General features: G+C 40.2%; 1 protein-coding gene across 1 annotated transcript in view; it reads left to right on the top strand.

Annotated features, from left to right (window-relative positions):
* The window catches only part of COL19A1 (collagen type XIX alpha 1 chain), a 347,142-nt gene that overhangs the window by 38,356 nt on the left and 286,637 nt on the right, over positions 1–22,149 (top strand). Inside the window, exons 4-8 of the mRNA XM_004270129.2 lie at positions 6,350–6,473; positions 8,739–9,014; positions 13,243–13,323; positions 17,037–17,162; positions 18,210–18,272. Coding sequence (XP_004270177.1) covers positions 6,350–6,473; positions 8,739–9,014; positions 13,243–13,323; positions 17,037–17,162; positions 18,210–18,272 — 670 coding nt within the window. The remainder of the gene's footprint in view (positions 1–6,349; positions 6,474–8,738; positions 9,015–13,242; positions 13,324–17,036; positions 17,163–18,209; positions 18,273–22,149) is intronic.

Genomic DNA, 22,149 nt, shown 5'->3' with positions numbered 1-22,149 from the left:
TATGAAATATAAATAGACTCACAGATATAGAGAACAGATTTGTGGTTGCCAAGGGGAATGGGCGGTAGAGGAGAGAAGGATTGGGAGACTGGGACTAGCAGATGCAAACTATTATATATAGGATGGATAAACAACAAGGTCCTATTGTATAGCACAGGGAACTATATTCAATATCCTGTGACAAACCATAATGGAAAAGACTATGAAAAAGAATATATACATATATATATACACACACACATATATATAACTGAATAACTTTGCTGTACAGAAGAAATTAACACATCGTAAATCAAGTATACGTCAATAAAATTAAAAAAATAAAGATGGCAATGGAAATAAATGTTACAAGGCTAAGCACAACATGGGGAATATAACCAACACTTTATACTAACTATAAAAGAAGTATAACCTTTAAAAATTGTGAATCACTATATTGTACACCTGTAACATATAATATTGTACATCAACTATACTTCAATTAAAAAAAGCTAAAAAGTGTCAATACATCAAGACAATAGAGCAATCACAAATATGTACCCCAAAACAAAGCCCCCAAATTCATGAAGCAAAAACTCACAGAATTGAAGGGAGAAGTAGACAATTCAACAGTAATAGTTGGAGACTTCAGTACCCCATTTTCAAAACAGATAGAACATTAGACAGAAGATCAGTAAGGAAATAGAAGACTTGCACAAATCTACAAGCTATTTAGACCTAACAGACTGTAGAACATTCCACCTAACAATAGCAGAATACACACTCTTCTCAACTGCATGTGGAACATTCTCCAGGGTAGGCCATATGTTATGTCATAAAGCAAGTCTCAACAAATTTAAAAGGACTGAAACTTTCCTGCTGTTATAGGATTTTAAAAGCAGTCCCATTCCTAATACTAGGTCTTCCGTTCATAACCTTGAGTTCCAATTTTCCTCTCCTAACTGATTTTAAGAACTGATTAGGGCAGGAATCTTCCTTTTTCCATCTTTGTAAGCCTCTCTGGGTATTCAGCAAACATATGTGTAGATCCAGCTTTGCTAACTAGCAGTCACTGATTTGTTTGCTTTTGCACAATGTTGGTCTGGACAGTGTTTATGAAAAATCTGAAATAGTTGCCAAAATTAAAACTCTAAACTTTTCAGATAAAAATCTGGGTATTTGGCTTGTCTTGAAAAATGGGATGAACTGGCAACCCTGGACCCACTTCCCCATATGGTAAGAGTTGGCTGGAGCTAATTAGCAGCTGCCCCTGTAGAAGGGCTGGGCTCTGCATTTCCCTTAGTCTAACGTGTGTGTCCTCTACATGAGAATGGGTAACAGTGCTGTTATTAACTCACTTGCTCTATTTGTTTTTACTAAAGAATTCTTAAGAGGAAAGTGAAAATTTCTAACATGCACATTTCTATCCAAGACAGAAAAACTAAAGCTAGACTTAGAGGGGGCCATATGTTATTTTTCTTTTAGTTTACAGACTTCCTACATCCGAATTCAGCTCATTAATTGATTCTTTAATAATATTTATTGAGTGCCTACCTTGTGCAGGCACTGCTCTAGATGCTGGTGAATAGGATAGACAAAGAACCTTAGGAAGCTTACATTCCAGTTTCCTGCCTGGGCCCTAGAGCCATGTGGTTGTGACTCTTGGTTTATATCAATGAAGACAGGATGTCTTCAGTGTTAAAACCTTCAGAAGGACCAAGGGGAGTGAGGATTTAGAAGAGGCCAGGGGATTAGGTGATTGGGAATACTTTTATTTTATTTTACATTTTATATCATTTCATTTCATTTTACTTTATTTTATTTTGACTGCTCTTATCAGTTTTACCCACAGGACCTTAATAACAGATGAGCACAGAGACATCTGTCTTTGTGCTGATCAGAAGCCAATAACAAAAACAGACATTTCCAAAGTCACCCTTCTGGGTTCTTAAACATGGTGCCAGGTCTCTCCTGTCCTCCTCACTCTGGGTGAGGTTTTTAAGTCTGGTGGCCATGCTGACCAGAGCTGACCCTACAGAGTGCCCCCTTTTATTCTTCCCACTGTCTGGGGGGTCTCTTCACCAGCCTTACTGCTTACCAGTGACGTCCCTGGAGTGTCTGTTGGAACAGGAGGTGGGCAGGGAGCTGAAGGCTGACCCAAGGGTTCCAGCTGCCCACTGACACCCAATAGTCACTACGTGGCTAAGGTGACCAGCACTGTTAAGTAGGCATGAACAAGGCTACCACGGCAGGAGTGACACACCGGAACTTCACGGAACCACCAGCAAATCACAGGGTACGCGGAACTGAATACCGCTAACGGCTTTCCATATTGGAAAGAATTCTGCATCGGAAGCCACAGGACCTGGCCCGCAGCCCAACTCACTCGCCATTAGCCATCTGGGTGATGGTGTCCCTGGGTGAGTGAAGGGCCGGATGCAGAGGCCTCTGGATTCCAGCAGCACTGGTTCTGGGGAGATACTCCCCTTGGTATGGCATGGAGGTGGGAGGGGCCATGCGGGAGCACAGGTAGGGGAGGACGAGCTCGGAGACAGTGGCTCAGGACAGAGTCCTCTCGGGCTGGACTCCGGGGACAGTGGCCCGGGACACAGTCCTCTGGGGCTAGACACCGGGGACAGTGGCCCGGGACACAGTCCTCTGGGGCTGGACACCGGGGACAGTGGCCCGGGACACAGTCCTCTGGGGCTGGACCCTGTGTCCCACTCGCGGATGGCCCGGCCTGGCCCGGAGGTGTGGCGGGAGGAGATGGGCCTGGGTTTGGCCCCAGGAGATCCTGCAGGGCGACCGCAGGCACCATCCCTTGGACAGGATGCCAGTCCCGCTGAGGCCTGTCCCCTGCGAGTGCGGTCTCCACCCCCATCAGCCCGGGCAGCCCCGCACGTCCACGCCTGTCTGCGGCCCGGGCTCAGCGCCCCCTCCTCGTTCGGTGCAGAGCCTCCGAAAGGGCCTCCCCAAGACTCACCAGCTTGGCCTTCGGACCGGCCTCCAGCTGCCCCGTCTCCTCCAGCCTCTTCTGTGACCCAGTTACATCCTCCTGCAGAATTCAGTTCACTGTAGCCACCGTGCCACCTGGTGGGTCACTCGAGCCCTCCGCCCAGGCGATGATGACCACGGCCTGGCCCATAGTGGTTTCCACTCGCCTTCTTCAAGAGTTACCCAAGGGGCCCTTCCCGTCACCAAGTTTCAGCCTAAAATCGGTGTTGGAACCCATATGACAGTTTTCCTCCAAGTGGTCCGAAGGGATTCCGAACTCGGGGACTTGTCTCGGCGCAGGCGTGCTCTGAGAGCCCCTAGTGTCGTGGGTTTTCTCCCTCGGGACGAGATTCAGGCGCGTGAAGGGCGGAAACCGAAAGAGAGGAAGGCCGTCTTTTTAGGGCGAGGGTGAAGAGTGACCATCGGTACTTCAACATTCCAGATGCTCCAGAAATGATGGACCTTGCAGTGCTTGGCGGAGGGGGAGGGGGGAATTCCTGAAGTTTAAAAAGGGGTTATCTTTTCATTATTTTCCAACATCCTAATTAAAAGCAAAAGCCAAAAAAAAAAAAAAAAACAAACTGACAAGCTTCCACAGCAGGGATATTGCCTGAATTCCGAAGGACACATTTTCTGATCTGCTCGCCATCCCCAGTACAAATCCCGGAGTTATTCATTATGGGTGGAAATACCATTTGGAGATAAGCCCATCCGGTTCTTGTATTAACTTCTTGACTCGGTAAGCTAGGTTGTATTTGCCATCGTGGCTGTGGCCGCTGCCCGGGTTCCTCCAACATTGCCCTGTGGCGTCTCGAGCTCCCCTCTGGCGGCCGCTGCGGTTCCCCCTCCCGCCCGCAGCTGCGCGCTCCTTCCGGGCGGGAACCGCGGCTCCCCAACCCCGCCCCAGGCCCCCTTGCCGACTGGGTGAGACCGCTCACGTGACGGCCTGCCTCGGGAGGAGGGGCGCACCGTGAGCATCCTCGCGAGGGCCCACGGGATTGATTTTAGAATGCAGGAAGGCTCAGGGCGGAGGGCTGTGACAGTGTGACGTTCAGAGTCTTCATTTAAGAAACTTGGTGGATACCTGGAAGGGTAATATAATGCTGTATAGAGTTTGGAGGGAGTTTTGTCTGTTTTACAGCAGGGGAGAGGGTGAAGATATGCATACATTTGTAAACCGAGATAAGAGGGGCATCGGTGAGGGAGAGGTGGGAGATGGAAATGGAGTTTTATCCTCTAAAGTGCAAAAATGACTGTAGAGTGGGAGATGAAGCCACAGAGACAGACATAATACATTCTTAGAAGACGGGAAGCAGTGGAGTCACAGGTAGCAGAAAGGAGGAAGTTAGAACCTCGGAACCGCAGGGCGGGGTGCTGCTGGCACGTGGGGTGGGGTACCTCCCCGGGCACGGGAGAGGCTCATCCCGGGGAGGCACCAGCCAGCCTCTGTGGAGGCTGGAGAGGGGTGTGTGTGTGTGTGTGTGTGTGTGTGTGTGTGTGTGTGTGTGTGTGTGTGTGTGTGATGAAAATGAGGCCCCAGGTTGCCTTCTCTTTCTTCATCCAGCCAGACAAGAGCTGAGAGCCAGAAAGCCTCCGGACTGGGGGTAAGCAGGTTAGTGAAGAAGGTAAAACTAGAGTTTATATATATTTAGAGGCAGACCTCCTTTTATTGTGTTTCACTTTAGTGCACTTCATAGATACTGGATTTTTTACAAATTGAAGGTTTGTGGCAACCCTGGGTTGTCAGATGATGGTTAGCATATTTCTTTTTAGCAGTAAAGCATTTTAAAAATTAAGGTATGTACGTTTTTAGATATAATGCTCTTGCACATGGAATAGAGTACAGCATAGTGTAAACACAACTTTTACACACACGGGAAAACCAAAAAATTCATGTGACTCACTTTTTTTTTGCTGTACGCGGGCCTCTCACTGTGGTGGCCTCTCCCGTTGCGGAGTACAGGCTCCGGACGCGCAGGCTCAGCGGCCATGGCTCACGGGCCCAGCCGCTCCACGGCATGTGGGATCTTCCCGGACCAGGGCACGAACCCGTGTCCCTTGCATTGGCAGGCGGACTCTCAACCACTGCATCACCAGGGAAGCCCGTGACTCACTTTATTGTGATATTAACTTTATTCCAGTGAGCTGGCCCCAAACCTGCAATATCCCTGAGGTATGCTTATGTATATATACCTACATTTATACAGTATATACGTAAGTGAGTGTGTGTGTGTGTGTGTGTGTGTGTGTGCGCGCGCGCGCGAGTTTAACCAACTAAGAACTTTAGGCCAGCATAGCTTTTTTTTTTTTTTTTTTTGTTCCTGATTTCCCTACCACTTGTGACTTTTTCTCTAACACAAAGTGTAAAACCAAAGTTTCAGAATTCTCCATGAGTTTGGTTGGCAGTTTCAGTGGACCTTGGTGTGATATTCCCAGTGAGTAGTTAACCATCTCAATGTATGATGTTTTATTTATATAAACAAGTTCTGGCTATGTTAGTCCTTAAGAGAATTCTTACCTACTACTCCTCATGATTTTTTAAAAGAAAAGCAAGATTCCTGCCTTGCAGAGTTTTTACATACAATGCAGATAACTTTAAAAGTCAACTTGGAGGAATGTATCTCTCCATGTTTTCCAATGAAAGTCTAAATATGATTTATGTTCATGGTGAATTTTTCTCCCCAAGTTTCTTCATGGATCCAGTGAGACCAGGATTTTGAAACAAGGTTGAGACAGAAGCATATTTGGACTGTCTTTAGGCTTCTCTCTGCTACCTAGAAATAAGTTACTTATTTTCTGTAAGAATAAAAAATAAGCTAAAATGTCTTTATTATATTTAGTTTCAGTCCTAAATTGATACCTACTAGGAAATCAGAATTAGGAGTTCATTTTGCAAGGGTTTAATATGACAGAAGTTCTTTGGAAGTATACATTTAATTGCTAGCAGTGTTCTTTGAAATGCTCTGTACTTCTGTCTACCGATAAAGCCTAGGGGTACTATTTATTTCCTTTATAAATGTCTACCGTGTGCCAGACTGCAGTGAATTCTGAGATTCTGTTGGAACATCTTGTTCAGTAAATGAATATCGCCCCATAGTACTATAGTCTAGTCACTCGCTTTTACACACCTCAAGCTTTAACAACACCTTCCCGGGAAATTTTTTAAAGGGAATGAACAAGATACAAATTCCATAGGTAAAAGTAGACGTGGAGGCGTCCATGTATGCATTTGGTAGAATGCTGTAAACATGCATGATGAATTCTAAATTCATTGAGAAAATGTGACTAAGATGTTGTGTTGCAGAGACCTTCATACCGAGATTTTGTGCCCTTGCCTTCAGTTTTCCCACGATGGTTCTTTGTTTTTCTCCCACAGTAAGGTGTTTCCCAAAGGCCTTCCTGAGGAGTTCGCCATAGCAGCTGTGTTTCGGGTACGAAGAAACACCAAAAAGGAACGGTGGTTTCTGTGGCAGGTTTTAAACCAGCAGAATATGCCACAGGTAAGGAACCAGAGAGATGTACTGATCTGTGGCCTCTGGTGGGATTAGGCCAGGTGAATCTTGGATCTGTGGGCATAAATTTGGGAGCAGACCTCATGCACGACTATTCTGTCTTTTAGTGGAATCATCCACAGGGAAATGCAAGTATTCTCAGAGTTAGAAGGATCTTGCTGAGATTTGTAATGGGAGAGCCTGGTGGGTGAGGCAAGATTAGTTTGTTTTCTGTTTTTGTTTTGTTTTTCTGTTTGTTTTTTTCTACTAGATTCATATTTTTGTCTGAAGACACTCTAACTACCCTTCCTTTACAACTGCTTCATTGACACCAAGACCACTCACTGACGACTTCTTCATTTCCTATTATTTCTGATATTATACATCATTTTAAAGCTGTTCATTGTTTCCTCTGAAAATCCTTAGTAAATTAAGAGATGAGATGCAAATATTGATTCCATCAATAAAAATAGTTGAACACATGCTAGATGCTAGTTAGTGACAAAGATAAGAGACTGGCAAAGCGTGATTCCTTTTCTCAGGGAGCACATAGGTCTGGGGATGCCATGTATGAGAACAGCCTATTGGAGCATGACCACAAGGTGACAAGTGAAGTGGCCGAGGACAGCTCGGAGTTGGGTGGGGACTGTGCGAGCATGGAAAGGACGGCTCCCCCAAATGGAACATGAGAAGAACAGGGGTCTAGGAGTACTTGTGGGAGATGTGGCATTTGGGCAGAAAGGAGGGGATGCAGGTGCTCCAGGGAGGGGAGGTAAACATCACAATTACTTATGGGCACCATCCATCTGTGTTTATTTCCGTACATATCCATTGAAATGTTTTTCATTTCACTGGTCTTTTAATATGTTATTATATAGTCACAGTATTAATATGGAAATATGACTTGAACAGAAAGAACATGTTCTCTATGAAAATGTATTTTCTTTGCACCATGCAAAGCATCAAAGGTTAAAGAAGTTGATCTCAGTTTCCGTGCTAAGAGAAGTGATTATTTCTTATTGTTTTTAAATTAGTAACATTTAATTCTTGAATCACTCATACAGAATTATATATATACTTAGATAAACACACACACACACACATACGCACATACACATACGCACACACACACACTCCTAGATGTCCTCTCAAGAAAGGAGCATATTACATTCATCAGATATCCCATATTTAAACCATTTTTGTAGCGGTTGTTTGCTGTTCTTTTTTTTTTTGCTGTACGCGGGCCTCTCACTGTTGTGGCCTCTCCCATTGTGGAGCACAGGCTCCGGACGCACACGCTCTGCGGCATGGGCCCAGCCATTCCGCGGCATGTGGGATCTTCCCAGACCGGGGCACGAACCCGTGTCCCCTGCATCAGCAGGCGGACTCTCAACCACTGCGCCACCAGAGAAGTCCTGCTGTTCTTATATGTTAACAAATCCAACGGACACAAGTATCATCTAAAATATTTTACTGAGTACCTCAGTTCTACTAACATGCAGCTTGAGTTTATTTTCAATTATTTAATTTTTTTATTGGAGTATAATTGCTTTACAGTGTTGTGTTAGTTTCTGCTGTACAGCAAAGTGAATTAGCTATTCGTATACATCTATCCCCATATCTCCTCCCTCTTGAGCCTCCCTCCCACCCTCCCTATCCCATCCCTCTAGGTGGTCACAAAGCACTAAGCTGAGCTCCCTGTGCTATGCACCTGCTTACCACCAGCTATCTATTTTACACATGGTGGTGTATATATGTCAATGCTACTCTCAATTCGTCCCACCCTCCACTTCCCCTGTGTGTCCACAAGTTCTTTCTCTACGTCTGTGTCTCCTTTCCTGCCCTGCAGATAGGATCATCTGTACCATTTTTCTAGAGTCCATATATATGCGTTAATATTCGATATTTGTTTTTCTCTTTCTGACTTACTTCACTCTGTATGACAGACTTTAGGTTCATGCACATCACTACAAATGACCCAATTTTGTTCCCTTTTATGGATGAGTAATATTCCATTGCATATATGTACCACATCTTCTTTATCCATTCATCTGTCGATGGGCACTTAGGTTGCTTCCATGTCCTGGCTATTGTAAATAGTGCTGCAGTGAACATTGTGGTGCATGTATCTTTTTGAATTATGCTTTTCTCAGGGTATATGCCCTGTAGTAGGATTGCTGGGTCCTATGGTAGCACCTGGAGTTTTGATTTGTGTGCTTTAATAATTTTTAAAACTGAATTTCAAACATTTAAAGATCATTTGCATTTTTGCAGGTTTCTATAGTAGTTGATGGTGGAAAGAAGATGGTGGAATTTATGTTCCAAGCTGTGGAGGGAGATGTGTTGAACTACGTTTTTAAAAATCGAGAACTCCGTCCTTTGTTTGATCGTCAGTGGCATAAACTTGGCTTCAGTATACAATCCCGGGCCATTTCGGTCTATACGGACTGTAACTTAGTTGCAAGCCGGCATATTGATGGAAAGGGCACTGTGGACTTCCACGGAAGGACTGTTATTGCAACCCGAGCTTCAGATGGCAGGCCTGTGGACGTGAGTTGTTAACTAGTAACATTCATAAATTAAAATAAAATATCTTATTAAAACCTTTTTCCTTTAATAACTGTATAATATATTCCCTTCTCAACACTGTTTAAATTAATTTGCCATCAGATGTGTGAAGCATAGCTATGTATTTCCAACTATATATATATATATATATATATATATAAAAATATATAGTGTGTGTGTGTGTGTGTGTGTGTGTGTGTGTGTGAGAGAGAGAGATACGCGGGCCTCTCACTGTTTTGGCCTCTCCCGTTGCGGAGCACAGGCTCTGTACACGCAGGCTCGGCGGCCATGGCTCACGGGCCCAGCCGCTCCGCGACATGTGGGATCTTCCTGGACCGGGTTGCGAACCCATGTCCCCTGAATCGGCAGGCGGACTCTTAACCACTGCGCCACCAGGGAAGCCCTCCAACTATATTTTTACATATATTATTTTCTATCTATTTTCACCCATTTTTCTCTAGCCTGTGAATTTAAAAGAACTAGGTTATGCCTTAAAAAATAAGGTTATTAAAATTAAATGTTAGTAAAAATTGAAAATATTATACAAAAGTAAGCTTGGTCTAAGTTCCTATGTCTTGAATAGAAAGGACTGGAAGAAGATGAAATTTAAGTTAAATGGTTCTGGTGTTTTCATTCAAGAACAATAGGCTATTTATTCATCCTCAGAATCACAAATGTTTGTACTGCAGACTATTTTTCATTAGCTTATAATGTTTCTTTAGAGTTCTGTTGGACTGAAACACAACAGTAGGTCATTGGATGAGAACAATTGTCTAGTAAAACCCTTTCAGATGAAAAGTTTCTTTAAAAATTATATTTGATGCTCACGTGGTACAGATTTATTATTAATTTCCCAAAGGCCTATAATCTTTAAAAAGGGGGATATATCTAAATTTGATGACTTCACATTTTCTTATGGGTGGAATGATGGGAAAACCCATAAAAATAATCTGAATGCAGGACACCAATAGGAATTGTTAACGCAAAGCCCTTAACAGTTCAATTTTGTTTCAGAAGTACGGTTCTGTGCACATACATGTTTGGCCAGCATATTATTTCTAAAGGCCCCTGTGGAAGGCATCAGAGATAGATGACAGATGGATAGATAGATAGATATTATATATATGTGTGTGTGTGTATATATATATATATCTCCAATAAAATATTATTTTTAAACTGTCTTTTCTTAGACACAATGAACAAATCAGTGAGAGTGTCATAACGAGGGTTCAGTGATGATTATCAAGATACTCCAGAGCAGGAGAAGCCAGTTCTGGACATAAGACATCATGGCATCAGGGAGAGTGAGCTTGCTTGGGGATCAGACAGATGTGATTGTAAATCCTAGCTCATCCACTTAATTCTTATGATCTGCTAATTTATCTTGCTCACTCTTAATTTATCTGAGTCTCGGTATCCTAAATTATAAAATAATACTGGTAGACTCGTTAGTTATAATTGCATGGCGTATGTGCCATAGTGCATAGTATGTGGTCACTTTTCTGTGTATTCATTTATTTATTTAGGGCCAGACATGCCGTTCAACCTGGCATAAAAGAGCGGAAAACAACAACAAAATCTGCTCCTCTCTCAAAGATCTTAAAGGCTCAGTCTGTGTCAGAAAGATGGATCAAGTATGTGTCAGTAAATGGTGGCTGCCAATAATAATCACAGTATTAATTGTAGTGACAACAGTCCTAGACAGACCTTTCAGAAAGGTCTCTCCAGAGTCAAGGGAGGAAGTGGAGTCCAGCAGCTAAACCTCAGACGTGTGACTTCCATGGGTGGAGTGTAGGTAGATGGGAAGTGATCTTCAGGGGATTCTAGTAACAGGAGTAGGGGTGGCGGTAGCCCTTGCTGGAGCCCTGGTGTTGACTGGAATCTGATCTCCTGCAGGACTAGCGAGGGCAAAGTGGGGAATGGCAAGAACCAAAGAACATGAGGATTAAGATAAATTCATAACCTTTGAGGGAGAGATGACAATGAGAGAGGAGCAAGTTATTCCAAGAGTGGGGTCCTGACTCCAAGCTCCCGTCTCAAGGTTGAGTGTTGTGTCCTGTGTCTAATTAACTTTTTACTCAAGGGAACAACCTGAGGCTGAAGAATATCACTGTGAGTCCTGATGAAAAGCCACAATGGGAAAATTATAGTCTCACAACACTTTCATAGTTTAACGTGGAATCTTAGTTCACTTGAGAAATAATATTAAAGCCATGTCACGATGATGGAGCTTTTAGAGGAGTCACTGTTTAAGTTAAACAAACAAATAAAATACGTATTTTATTTTTTAAAGATTCTTGGTCCTACTAAAACTCTAAGTAAACTAATATTTTTATTATCTCCATACAATCACTCTTATATAAATCCATACAATCACTCTTATATTATATAAATCACTCTGTGATTTATATAATCACTCCATACAATCACTCTTATATTATATAAATCACTCCATACACTCCATACAATCACTCCATACAATCACTCTTATATTATATAAATCACTCTGTGATTTATAAGATCTGTTGTAACATGAAAATGTTTTGTTTATTCAGAACGTAAGTTATCAAAAAAACCTTCTAATGATTAGGTTTTATTTTACATATACTACCCGTGTGCTTTCATGCAGAGAAATAGGTGACAAAACTGATAAAAGAATTTTTTTTTTAACAAAAAAATTCTGTGTGACAGGGTCAGTGCATTCTCATTCTAAAGCACTATTGTCAGTGAAGGATTCTAAAGCAACTAATGAATTAAAAAAGCATAATTAAACTAGGCTGATTGTAGTTTCAGTGTCATGGGTACTTTATTAGGTTCTAATCCATGAAAAATTGATCATCTATCTTCAGTTAAGTAAAAAAATTCATATGAAGGCCCTAGCACAGTGGATGACACATAATAGAATTTCAGTATTTATTGACTATTTAGATAACAGTGTTGATGATAAATTAGTTTTAGTTAAGGAGAATATTAATTAATTGGAGTCTCTACATTCTTCATTCTACATAATGGGTATGTTACTGCCTGGTGTTTCATTAGACTATGTAAGACAGTGTATTTAAACTTTATAAATAAAAGTTTACTTCAGTAACCTTGCAAAAAGTTATAGAAGAGAAATCATTAAGTTTCATTTCATCTCAGAATTTTGCATTGGCTGCAAATCTTAGGCTGTTCATGAATCCAAAAGATGTCTGGAATTCTTAATGCTTTCTGTGAGCTGAATTGATTTTGTTCATCTCAGTGTAGAGTAATAGTTACAGCTTTTCCCCTCCTTTCTTGCTTTGTTGGTGTTGGGTTAGAGATTCAGAGCTAACCTCAGATATCTGCTTTCTATTATCATAGGATTATTATATTATTATAGTTGGGTCTTACTATAGAAAGTACTTACTGACCTCAAAGAAATACATAATCTAGCTCTGTTACACTAGGAGACAGAGAAAGATGGGGAAAGAGGAGAGAGAGAAAGAGAGAGAAAGGCGGGGAGAAGGGGAAGGAAAGAGGTTGTTCCTGACCTATGTTATATGTCAAATCATCATAAGATTATTAATTAAATTATTAAATTTACAACCACAAACTAGTTTGAAGCAGCCTCTCTGTGCATCTGTCATATTGAAATTTTGTCAATAGTCTGTACCATTTACTTTCTCTGATGTGGTTGTTTGATCTTGCACTTGAAGACATGATTGTACTTTCCTGAAACTACTTTTAATTTCATGTCCGAATGCCAACAAATGTGGATTTGCTGAGCAAATAGAAGAATCAATTATTTTTGTAAAAATACTGTGAGTCATGCTCAAGTGTATTCCATGTAACATAAAATCCTTAGGTATTAGACAGTATCCATGAAAAGTAGATAAAAACTAAATACCTTTTTTTTCTTCTTATCGTAGTGCATTACCTATCTTTAATTAAATACTTCTTTTTGATGGTTTGAAACAAGGAGCAAAGATCTGCAATTGCTCTATTACTTGATTTCCTTTACATATAGATTTATCTCAACAGCCGAATCCATTTCTGTTTCTCAAAGGGTCCATAAAATCATGAATCCTAAATTAAACAAAAACCAAAATATCTGCCAGTGATCTATTTGTATAAATATTAGCTTCTTTTTTTTTCTTTCCAGTTAAATTACCATCGTTCTCAAATGCCTAAATGTGATTTTCAAAAAGAAAAATACTAATGATATATCTTATTACTAATTTTTTAATAGGTTGAAATTCACCAACTTCAAATCTACTGTAACTCGAACTTCATAGCTCAAGAAACGTGTTGTGAGATATCAGCCCCTAAGGTAAGCTCAGTTTTTGGGGTGTGAAGACTGTAGAAGGCCAGTTGCCTGGGCTGTAGAGTCACGTGTAGGGCAGCACTGAACGTCTTCTCTTGAAGCCAGGCGAGGAAACAGTTCCAAGCAAGAGACCCCTCATGGGGCTGTCCCATCGTGTCTTGTCACAACTTTAATCCCAGTGCTTCATCTTGAACTTCAGGAAAGATATGGCCTCACTTTGGACTCCACATGAGTAAAAGAGAACTTATGCCTTTCTCACTAAACCACGCTCTGACGGTAGCATCAGCATTTTCCAGTTACAGGGGCTTTACGTCTGTGATGGTACGTTATTCTCACTCACTTCCCTCTCCTAGCCGTCACCCTTCCTGGCCAGTTTTCCTTTGTGAGAGATTTTTCACCTGCATCTTCCCCTCTCCTGTTAGCGCCGTGGTCCACCTTTACCTCGTGCTTGGATCGTCACATTATTGTGTCATCCTCCTTCTCTGTCCCCACATAGCCAGAATAAGTCTCTGCATCACTGCTTTGTAGGTTCATTTACCTTCTTCCACTAAACATCTGTTATTCAGAAACACTGATCTTCTAGATATTGTGCTAAGCAACAAGGCTGGCTGACGTGAATAAGGCACATTCCCGGTCCTCTGCTCATCTCACCCTCAAAGCCTTTGGTTACTCCCTGTTTGCAAGAAATTAGAAATTCAGTTTCTTAGTCTCTCACTCTTAATATTCTCAACCTAACTCTACAACTATTACATTCTTGTACCAACCTTCCATTAAAAAAACCCCACTAAATTCAGTACTTTCTGCATCTCTTATTGCAATGGTCATGTGTGTGTCTTATATTATTAGATATAGTTGTATTTGCTTTTAATTTATTCAACTACCTTTGAAACTCATTGAGGGGAATTGCACTTTTGTACCCTTCTTTTATGATTATTGCTTTGTTTGTAAAAGATGTCAAAACATTGTTTCTTGACTTGTTGACTGGTGTTTGAAAGGGATTAATTCTGAAAAGTCTTACAGAAAGAACATATGAAAAGTAAAAGGTGAAAATGTTATTCTTTGGGTCAGATTTCCCAGAAGTTCTAAACTTACCATTGAAAATTGTAAGAATATTTATCCATAGTTTAGTAGTTCAAAAGTATTTTTAACTTCTATCACTCACTTTGGGTACTAGAATAATAATGTGATCAACTGACTCAAAGCATAGCTAAGTCTGTAAAAATTATATGTTTTGCTAATGTAACTTGGTTTTATAAACCATATCTCCAACCCAGTTTATGGCTCTCATTGCAAGGAAAGCCAGCCAAATATCTTTCTATAAATATCTGAAAAGGTAATTTAGAATGCCAATCTACAGACTTGAAATACCTAGACTTCCTGGAGGCACACATTTAAATCTTGAAGATGTGAATTCTCCAGAAGTTTTTCTTTAATTCATTATGCTTCTTTTATGTGAGAGCTTTTAAAATACGAATTTTCCCTGATTGAAAAGTAACAACATGATGTTTTGAGGTACCTAAATATTATACTCTTGACCAAGAGTCACTCCAACTTGAATTATGAGAAAACTGTTTAAGGAAATAGGTGATGGATTCGATGGAGTGGCTCGATAATTAAAAGCGGTGACATGACCCCACACATCATGAAAAAAAATTTTAAATCGTGCTTGAAAAAGATTTGGTTTTAAAGAGTAGAAAAATAAGGTAGGAAATCATCTCCAACCTTGGAAAAAAATAACAAAAGACTGCTTATTTTCCTGCTGATAATTATTTGGGGGCGGACATCACCATTCTGTTAATCGTTAACAGGAAATGTATATGTGCTATATTTACATTTAATGGAAATATATATTTTGGAAGGTAAATAGTTATATAAAAGGTACTTAAGTGCATCTGTTGTAATTTTGGCATCAACTATATTTTTTGAAAAATATTTGAACTCAGCAAATTTTAATGTACTCGCTTAAAAATCTAATTTTGTCCTGTAATTTCAAATCAGACATCCTTTCTGTTAATAATATTTTATAGCATATTTCAAAAGTGAAATTTATTCAGGATAATCTATAAATATACTTCTTTGCTGCTATTAATTAGGGTTTCTCTTTCTGAAGCAGTCAGATTTCATGACTACAGACCTAGACAGAGAGAATGAAGAATAAAGAGGAAGAGAGGAGAAAAGCAGCAACATTTGTTGAAAATAAAGGAGAAAGATGATTAAGATTTTGAGGGTTTATTAACTAAATATGTGTCATATCAAAACCAGAGGTTTTATGAAGCAGGGGATCCTTGTACATCTTATGTTCTCTGTAGGCACTTTTTGGAAAGTGTGGGCAGTTTTATAGTGAAGCCTGAGACATGCTTTTAAAGTCTTAAAGTAGTGAATCAGTTATCCAGAGCAAAACTGTGAGCTCGGAATAGGTCTTGATTATCTAACTGAACCCATGGGGCACGGGGCAGGAACTGGCTGGAAAATCATATCAAATCATAGGACATAAATGGATCATTTTGGTGATAATCTTGTGTGTTTCATTCTAATGTAATTTTTAGACTTGTGGACTTGGAAACTTATGATGATAACTAAACAGCTAATCATTAAATCTGCAGAGAGTAAATGTGATAGAACTAGTGGTAAAGACAGGAAACTAGTCCCAGTTTTTCTGGGAGCTATTTTTCTTACCGTGTTTACTGTGCTCACAAGCATTAGAATGCTACACACATTTTCAAAATATTATTTTGTTTGAAAAGTTATGTATGTTTACTATATAAAATTTGGAAAATACAGCCAACTTCATAGAAGAAAATAAATATCAACCATGATCTCATCACAATAAATAACCACAGACAATATTTTAATTTTGTATCCTGACAATATTTTTCCAGGCATATATAATTTGTAGTATATAAAGTAATGTGTGAACACTTCCCCCTAAAATGCAAATTCAGAGGTATGAAATTGCAAATTCATGAAACTGCAAATTCAGAGTTACAAACCGTGGTAAGGACGCTGGTAAATGATATTGAGAGGAAAGGATGCATTTATCTTCTTCAGATGGCCATCTGGATTTATTTTTTGACAGAAAAAAAGTTCATAGCTTTGTAACCAAATTTCACTTCATGTGGCCATCCCCACATGTTCTGAACACACTGGATAAGTTATAAAAATCATCACTTGTCTGTTACAGTGGAGACTTTTGAATAAAGAACAATGGACTGGAATAAGATATACATACTTTGATTAAATACATACTATCTTAGAGCACAAAAAGAGTTTATTTTCTACTTTTACATGCCTTTATAATCATCTTTTTGAACTAAACGATGTTCTAAAAGTTCAAATTACGTTCTTTTATTTTAAAATTTGTTCCCGAAACACATATACCAATGTTATTTGTATAAAGTATTTTATTGTAACAATTGTAATTCTTGTAAACGTTTGATATTACTGTACTTGTCACAAGGTCACCTATAATAGCTTTCGAATTTCTCACCAAAACCAACAATTTAATGCATTTCTAGTGTGTTGTCAGTGTAATAAAAACGTAGGAGTCTAGTGAAAAGGCAGTCATTATGAACTTTCACAGGTTGGTGTCAACCTTTGGTTATTAGAAGGAAGTTCTTGCAAGAAACTCCAGTCATGTCTAGTTTGGTGAGAGTCAGTGCTGGGAATGTCACCGCATTTGGAATTGACCCCATATCCTAAAGCCTCTTTCTGGATTTTAGTGCCCAGAGCAGCATAGCTTTGGAAGTACTGCAGCATCATTGGTACCCGCTCATGCCAGTAGAATGTCTGCATTTCTGCCAGCGAAGCAGGAACTTACAGACCAGTGCCAGTGCATTCCAAACAAGGTATGCTCCCTTTCCCCTATGCCCACGGAAAAGCCACGCCACACAGTGAGCCAGGCCCTGCGGGTGTGGCCCTGGTCTTACCCTTTAGTGTGCCTGGGCCTCTCAGTCGCTGGGTGGGTTAAGAGAAGGGGCTTGGGGATAGGATCTCCTGGATTTCGATCTGGAGAGTTCTGAGGCCATCTGACCTTCTTTCCTGGGTAGGAAGTAGAAGAAAATAAAGGGAGGAGCCACCTGTACAGCAGCTTAGTACAAGGGCACAACACATGCCAGGAATAGGCTTCAATTCTGCAAATTCACAGATGAAGGAAACGCAGTGCCTGCCCTTCAACGCATACCCAAAGATACTCTATGTAGTGTGGGGACCGTGTCTGTCCAGTATCCCAAATATCCACCCAGCTCTCCTTTCTGCAGTGAGTTGTACAGGAAGTGCAGAGGAGCTCTGTTATTGCCCAAAGAATTTGTTTTGCTTGCCCCTTCCTGGTCAGGAAGCCTGGGCCCGTTGGGCTACACAAACGTCTTTTGTGGATGTTAATGGCACTCAGAGGCCTGAGTGATCTCTGGACGGCTTTCCTCTACACCAGTACAAAGGGAAGGGAAACTTGCCCCAGCTTCTAGAGCAGAAGGTCCCCGGCACCATGACTGGAGGCATGCTTAGGCTTAGGGCATCCTGCGCCACTTCCCTTCCTGGCTGGAGTAGTGAGGGGGAGGGGGAGGTGGGAGTTTAGCGGAAGCTTACATTTCCTCAAGTGAATAGCCCTGCACAGGAAGCTCCGTGCTAAAGGCTAGTACGAGGTGCAGGGTGCGTGGAGGAGAGCGCACGTTCCAGCCCATGGAAGGTCTCGGGGAGGAGATGATGCTGGCGGGCGTTTGGAATAGGGGGTATGAGCCTTATGATGAGGGGAGAAGGGCCTCCCAGCGGAGGGACCTGCATCAGCTCCCAGGAAGGCAAAGCTTTGTCTTACTATTGTCAACTTCTTATTTATAGACTATGTGGTTTTAGTTCAACATAACAGAATATTTGATAACACAAAATTCATTTCTGCTCAGGGAGAAGCAGGATTACTGGGAGTTCCAGGCTCACCTGGACAGAAGGGGGACAAAGGAGAGCAGGTAAGACACCAGCCAACGCTGTCGGGACAAAAGAGGATTCGTCCAAAAGTGACTTCACAATTGTGTCCACCTCATGTTTCTGTGTCCCATACAAATGCACATTTCTGTGAAAGGCTATCGAGGGCTGTATTTAAGTGCTGATCACTGAAATAAGGAAGACTATATTGGCATGTAAGTCTGCTTTTGTATTCCAACTGGAAGGCTGGCCTAAAATGTACCTGTAAACCACAAGCAAAACTGTGAAGCAAGAAAGTGTCTTTTAGTTGGGCTCTAGCCTTCCTTAGCATTTTCTTCCCCAGATATGTGACGAACTCCTGTTTCTCTGTCTGCTGATAGGTCTCCACTGAAGATTCTTCCCCACCCTTTATTCATACAGCTCACCTTTGTTGAGCACCTGCTCTGCATAAGGCCTAGTGCTGGGTGTTAGAGCGGATAGAAGGAATAGGCTATGTTCCAGGAGTTTACATCTGGAAGGAGATAGAAGACCTTACAAGGCCACACCAGTTAGGTGCCGTAGGAGGGTTGCAGGGGCCCTGAGGTAACAGCCTTGGGGAGACTGGGGAGAGAGTTTGCTGGAGAAGATGGTGGGTGACCTGGACCTGTGCAGATCTGAGTCTAGCCAGGATCCATGCTTTTCCTTTCTCCCTGTCCTTCTCAAAACAGAGCTGTCTATTCCTCACTCTTTGAGTCATGTCTTTTTATTAACCATTTTTTAAATTGAAGTATAGTTAATTTACAATGTTTTGTTAGCTTCAGGAGTACAGCAGAGTTATTCAGCGATATATATATATATAACTGACTCTCTCTATATAAGTATATTCTTTTTCAGATTCTTTTCAATTATAGATTATTACAAGACATTGAGTATAGTTCCCTGTGCTATACAGTAGGTCCTTGTTGGTTATCTGTTTTACATGTAGTAGTGTGTATATGTTAATCCCAAACTCCTAATTTGTCTCCCCCTCCATCTCCCTCTGGTAACCATAAGTTTGTTTTCTATGAGTCACGTCTTTTGTTAGCTAACTAGGTAGATTAATTCCTGCTAAGATTAGGAGTTGATTATGTTCTTACTATCTTTCCAAGGTAGAACAGATTTAAATTCTTTTCATGCCTTAACTTGGAAGTCCATGGTTCTGAATTATTTATATAATCTACATGGACTCCTTATTTTAAAAGGTAAGAGACTGAAGTTTGTGAAATGACTGATCCCTCAAAGTTGCACAGCAAGCTTCAGCCAAGCCATCCTTGGTCTTTTGACTCCCAAAGGAGGGTCCACCATTGTACCTTCCATGGGAACTTCTGGCACCTAAGCAAGTGCTTGAGAAGAAATATTTGGGTTTGGGATGGGCATTTATTTTTGCCCTTGAGATCACACTTGTTTATTTTTGTTACTTTTGCTTTTGGAGACATATTCAAAAAAATTATCACCAAGATGTATGTTGAGGGGCTTACTGCCTATGTTTTCTTCTAGGAATTCTGTGGTTTCAGATCTTACATTCAAGTCTTTAATCCATTTTGGGTTAATTTTTTTGTATGGTATAAGATATTGGTCAAGTTTCATTCTTCTTTGCATGTGGCTCTGCAGTTTTCTCAGCACTCACTGTTTATTTATTTTAAAATTTTTATTTATTTTTATTGAAGTATATTTGATTTACAGTGTTGTGTCAGTTTCAGGTGTACAGCAAAGTGATTCAGTTATCTATATATATTCTTTTTCAGATTCTTTTCCCTTATAGATTATTACAAAATATTAAGTATAGTTCCACATGCTATATAGTAGGTCCTTGTTGGTTATCTGTTTTATATATAGTAGGGTGTATATATTAATCCCAAACTCTTAATTTATCACTCCCTCCTTTCCTCTTTGGTAACATAAGTTTGTTTTCTATGTCTGTGGGTCTATTTCTGTTTGCATATAAGTTCATTTGTATCATTCTTTTTTAGATTCCAGGTATAAGCAATATCATATGATATTTGTCATTCTCTGTAGGGCTTCATTTAGTATGATAATCTCTAGGTCCATCCGTGTTGCTTCAAATGGCATTATTTCATTCTTTTTTATGGGTATTATTCCATTCTATATATGTACCACATCTTCTTTATCCATTCATCTGTTGATGGACATTTAGGTTGCTTCCATGTCTTGGCTAATGTAAATAGCCAACACTATTTATTGAAGAGGCTATCCTTTCCCCACTATATATTTGTGACTCCTTTGTCATAAATTAATTGACCATATATGTGTGGGTTTATTTTTGGACTCTCTGTTCTTTTCCACTGATATATGTGTCTGTTTTTATGCCAATACCACACTGTTCTAATTACTATAACTTTATAATATAGTTTGGAAAGAAGATCCATCTATATGCTACCTTTATATGTAAGGACACACACAAACTGAAAGTGAAGGGATTGGAAAAGATATTCCAATCTTTTACAAATGGAAATCAAAAGAAAGCTGAGTAGCTATACTTATATCAGACAAAATAGACTTTAAACAAGGAATGTAATAAGAGCCAAAGGTGGGTTTTATATAATGATAAAGGGGTCAATCCAACAAGAGGATGTAACATTTGTAAGTATTTATGCACTTAACCCAGAAGTGCCTAAATATATAAAGCAAATATTAGCATTCCTAAAGGGAGAAGTAGTCAGTAATACAATAATAGTAGGAAACTTTAATACCCCACTACATCAATGGATACATCATCCAGACAGAAAATCAATAAGGAAACACTAGCCTTAAATGACAGATGAATCAGAGGAACTTAAGAGATATATATAGAACATTCCCTCTGAAAGCAATAGAATATATTCTTCTCAAATATATATGGAACATTTTCTAGAACAGATTGTACTTTAGGCCATGAAACAAGTCTTAATGAATTTAAAAGGATTGAAATTGTATCAAGCATATTTTTCTGACCACGGTGGTATGAAACTAGAAATTAATTACACGAAGGAAACTGGAACATTCACAAATATAGAGATTAAACAACATGCTACTGGGCAACCAGTGGGTGAAAAAAGAAGTCAAAAAAGAAATTAAAAATTACCTTGAGACAAAACAAAATGGAAATATAACATACCAAAATTTGTGGGATGCAACAAAAGCAGTTCTAAGAGAGGAGTTCATAGAGATAAGTGCCCATCTCAAGAAACAATCAGAGGCTCGAATAAACAACCTAACTTTACACCTTAATGAACTAGCAAAAGAAGAACAAATGAAGTCCAAAGTTAGTAGAAGGAAGGAAATAAAATTTAGAGCAGGGCTTCCCTGGTGGCGCAGTGTTTGAGAGTCCACCTGCCGATGCAGGGGACGCAGGTTCGTGACCCGGTCCGGGAAGATCCCACATGCCATGGAGAGGCTGGGCCCATGAGCCATGGCTGCTGAGCCTGCACGTCCGGAGCCTGTGCTCCACAACGGGAGAGGCCACAACAGTGAGAGGCCCGCGTACTGCCAAAAAAAAAAAAAAAAAAAAAAAAATTAGAGCATAAATAAATGAAATAGAGACTAAAAATACAATGGAGAAGATCAATGTAACTGCTTTTCTGAAGAGAGAAACAAATTGACAAGCCTATAGCTAGCTAGACTCACCAAGAAAAAAAGAGAGGACTCAAATAAACAATAAAAAATGAAAGAGGGCATGGTACAACTGATACCACAGAAATAAAAAAGATCATAATTATTAGAAAATTTATTGTATGCCAAATCTATAAACTATACAAAATGTATCTTAGAGTTATAATGTATTACATAATTTCCCATTTATGATACATTTAAAAAATAATAACATTTGTTTTAACTTCCAGACTACACAAAATTCATAATGGCAAGAGATTTTAGTGGCAAGGAATGACAGCTGGGATAAAATAA

Source organism: Orcinus orca, chromosome 12 (assembly GCF_937001465.1).
Source record: "Orcinus orca chromosome 12, mOrcOrc1.1, whole genome shotgun sequence".
Classification (NCBI taxonomy): domain Eukaryota; kingdom Metazoa; phylum Chordata; class Mammalia; order Artiodactyla; family Delphinidae; genus Orcinus; species Orcinus orca.
Note: the sequence above shows the minus strand (reverse complement) of the source record. Positions and strands in the feature narration are given on the sequence as shown.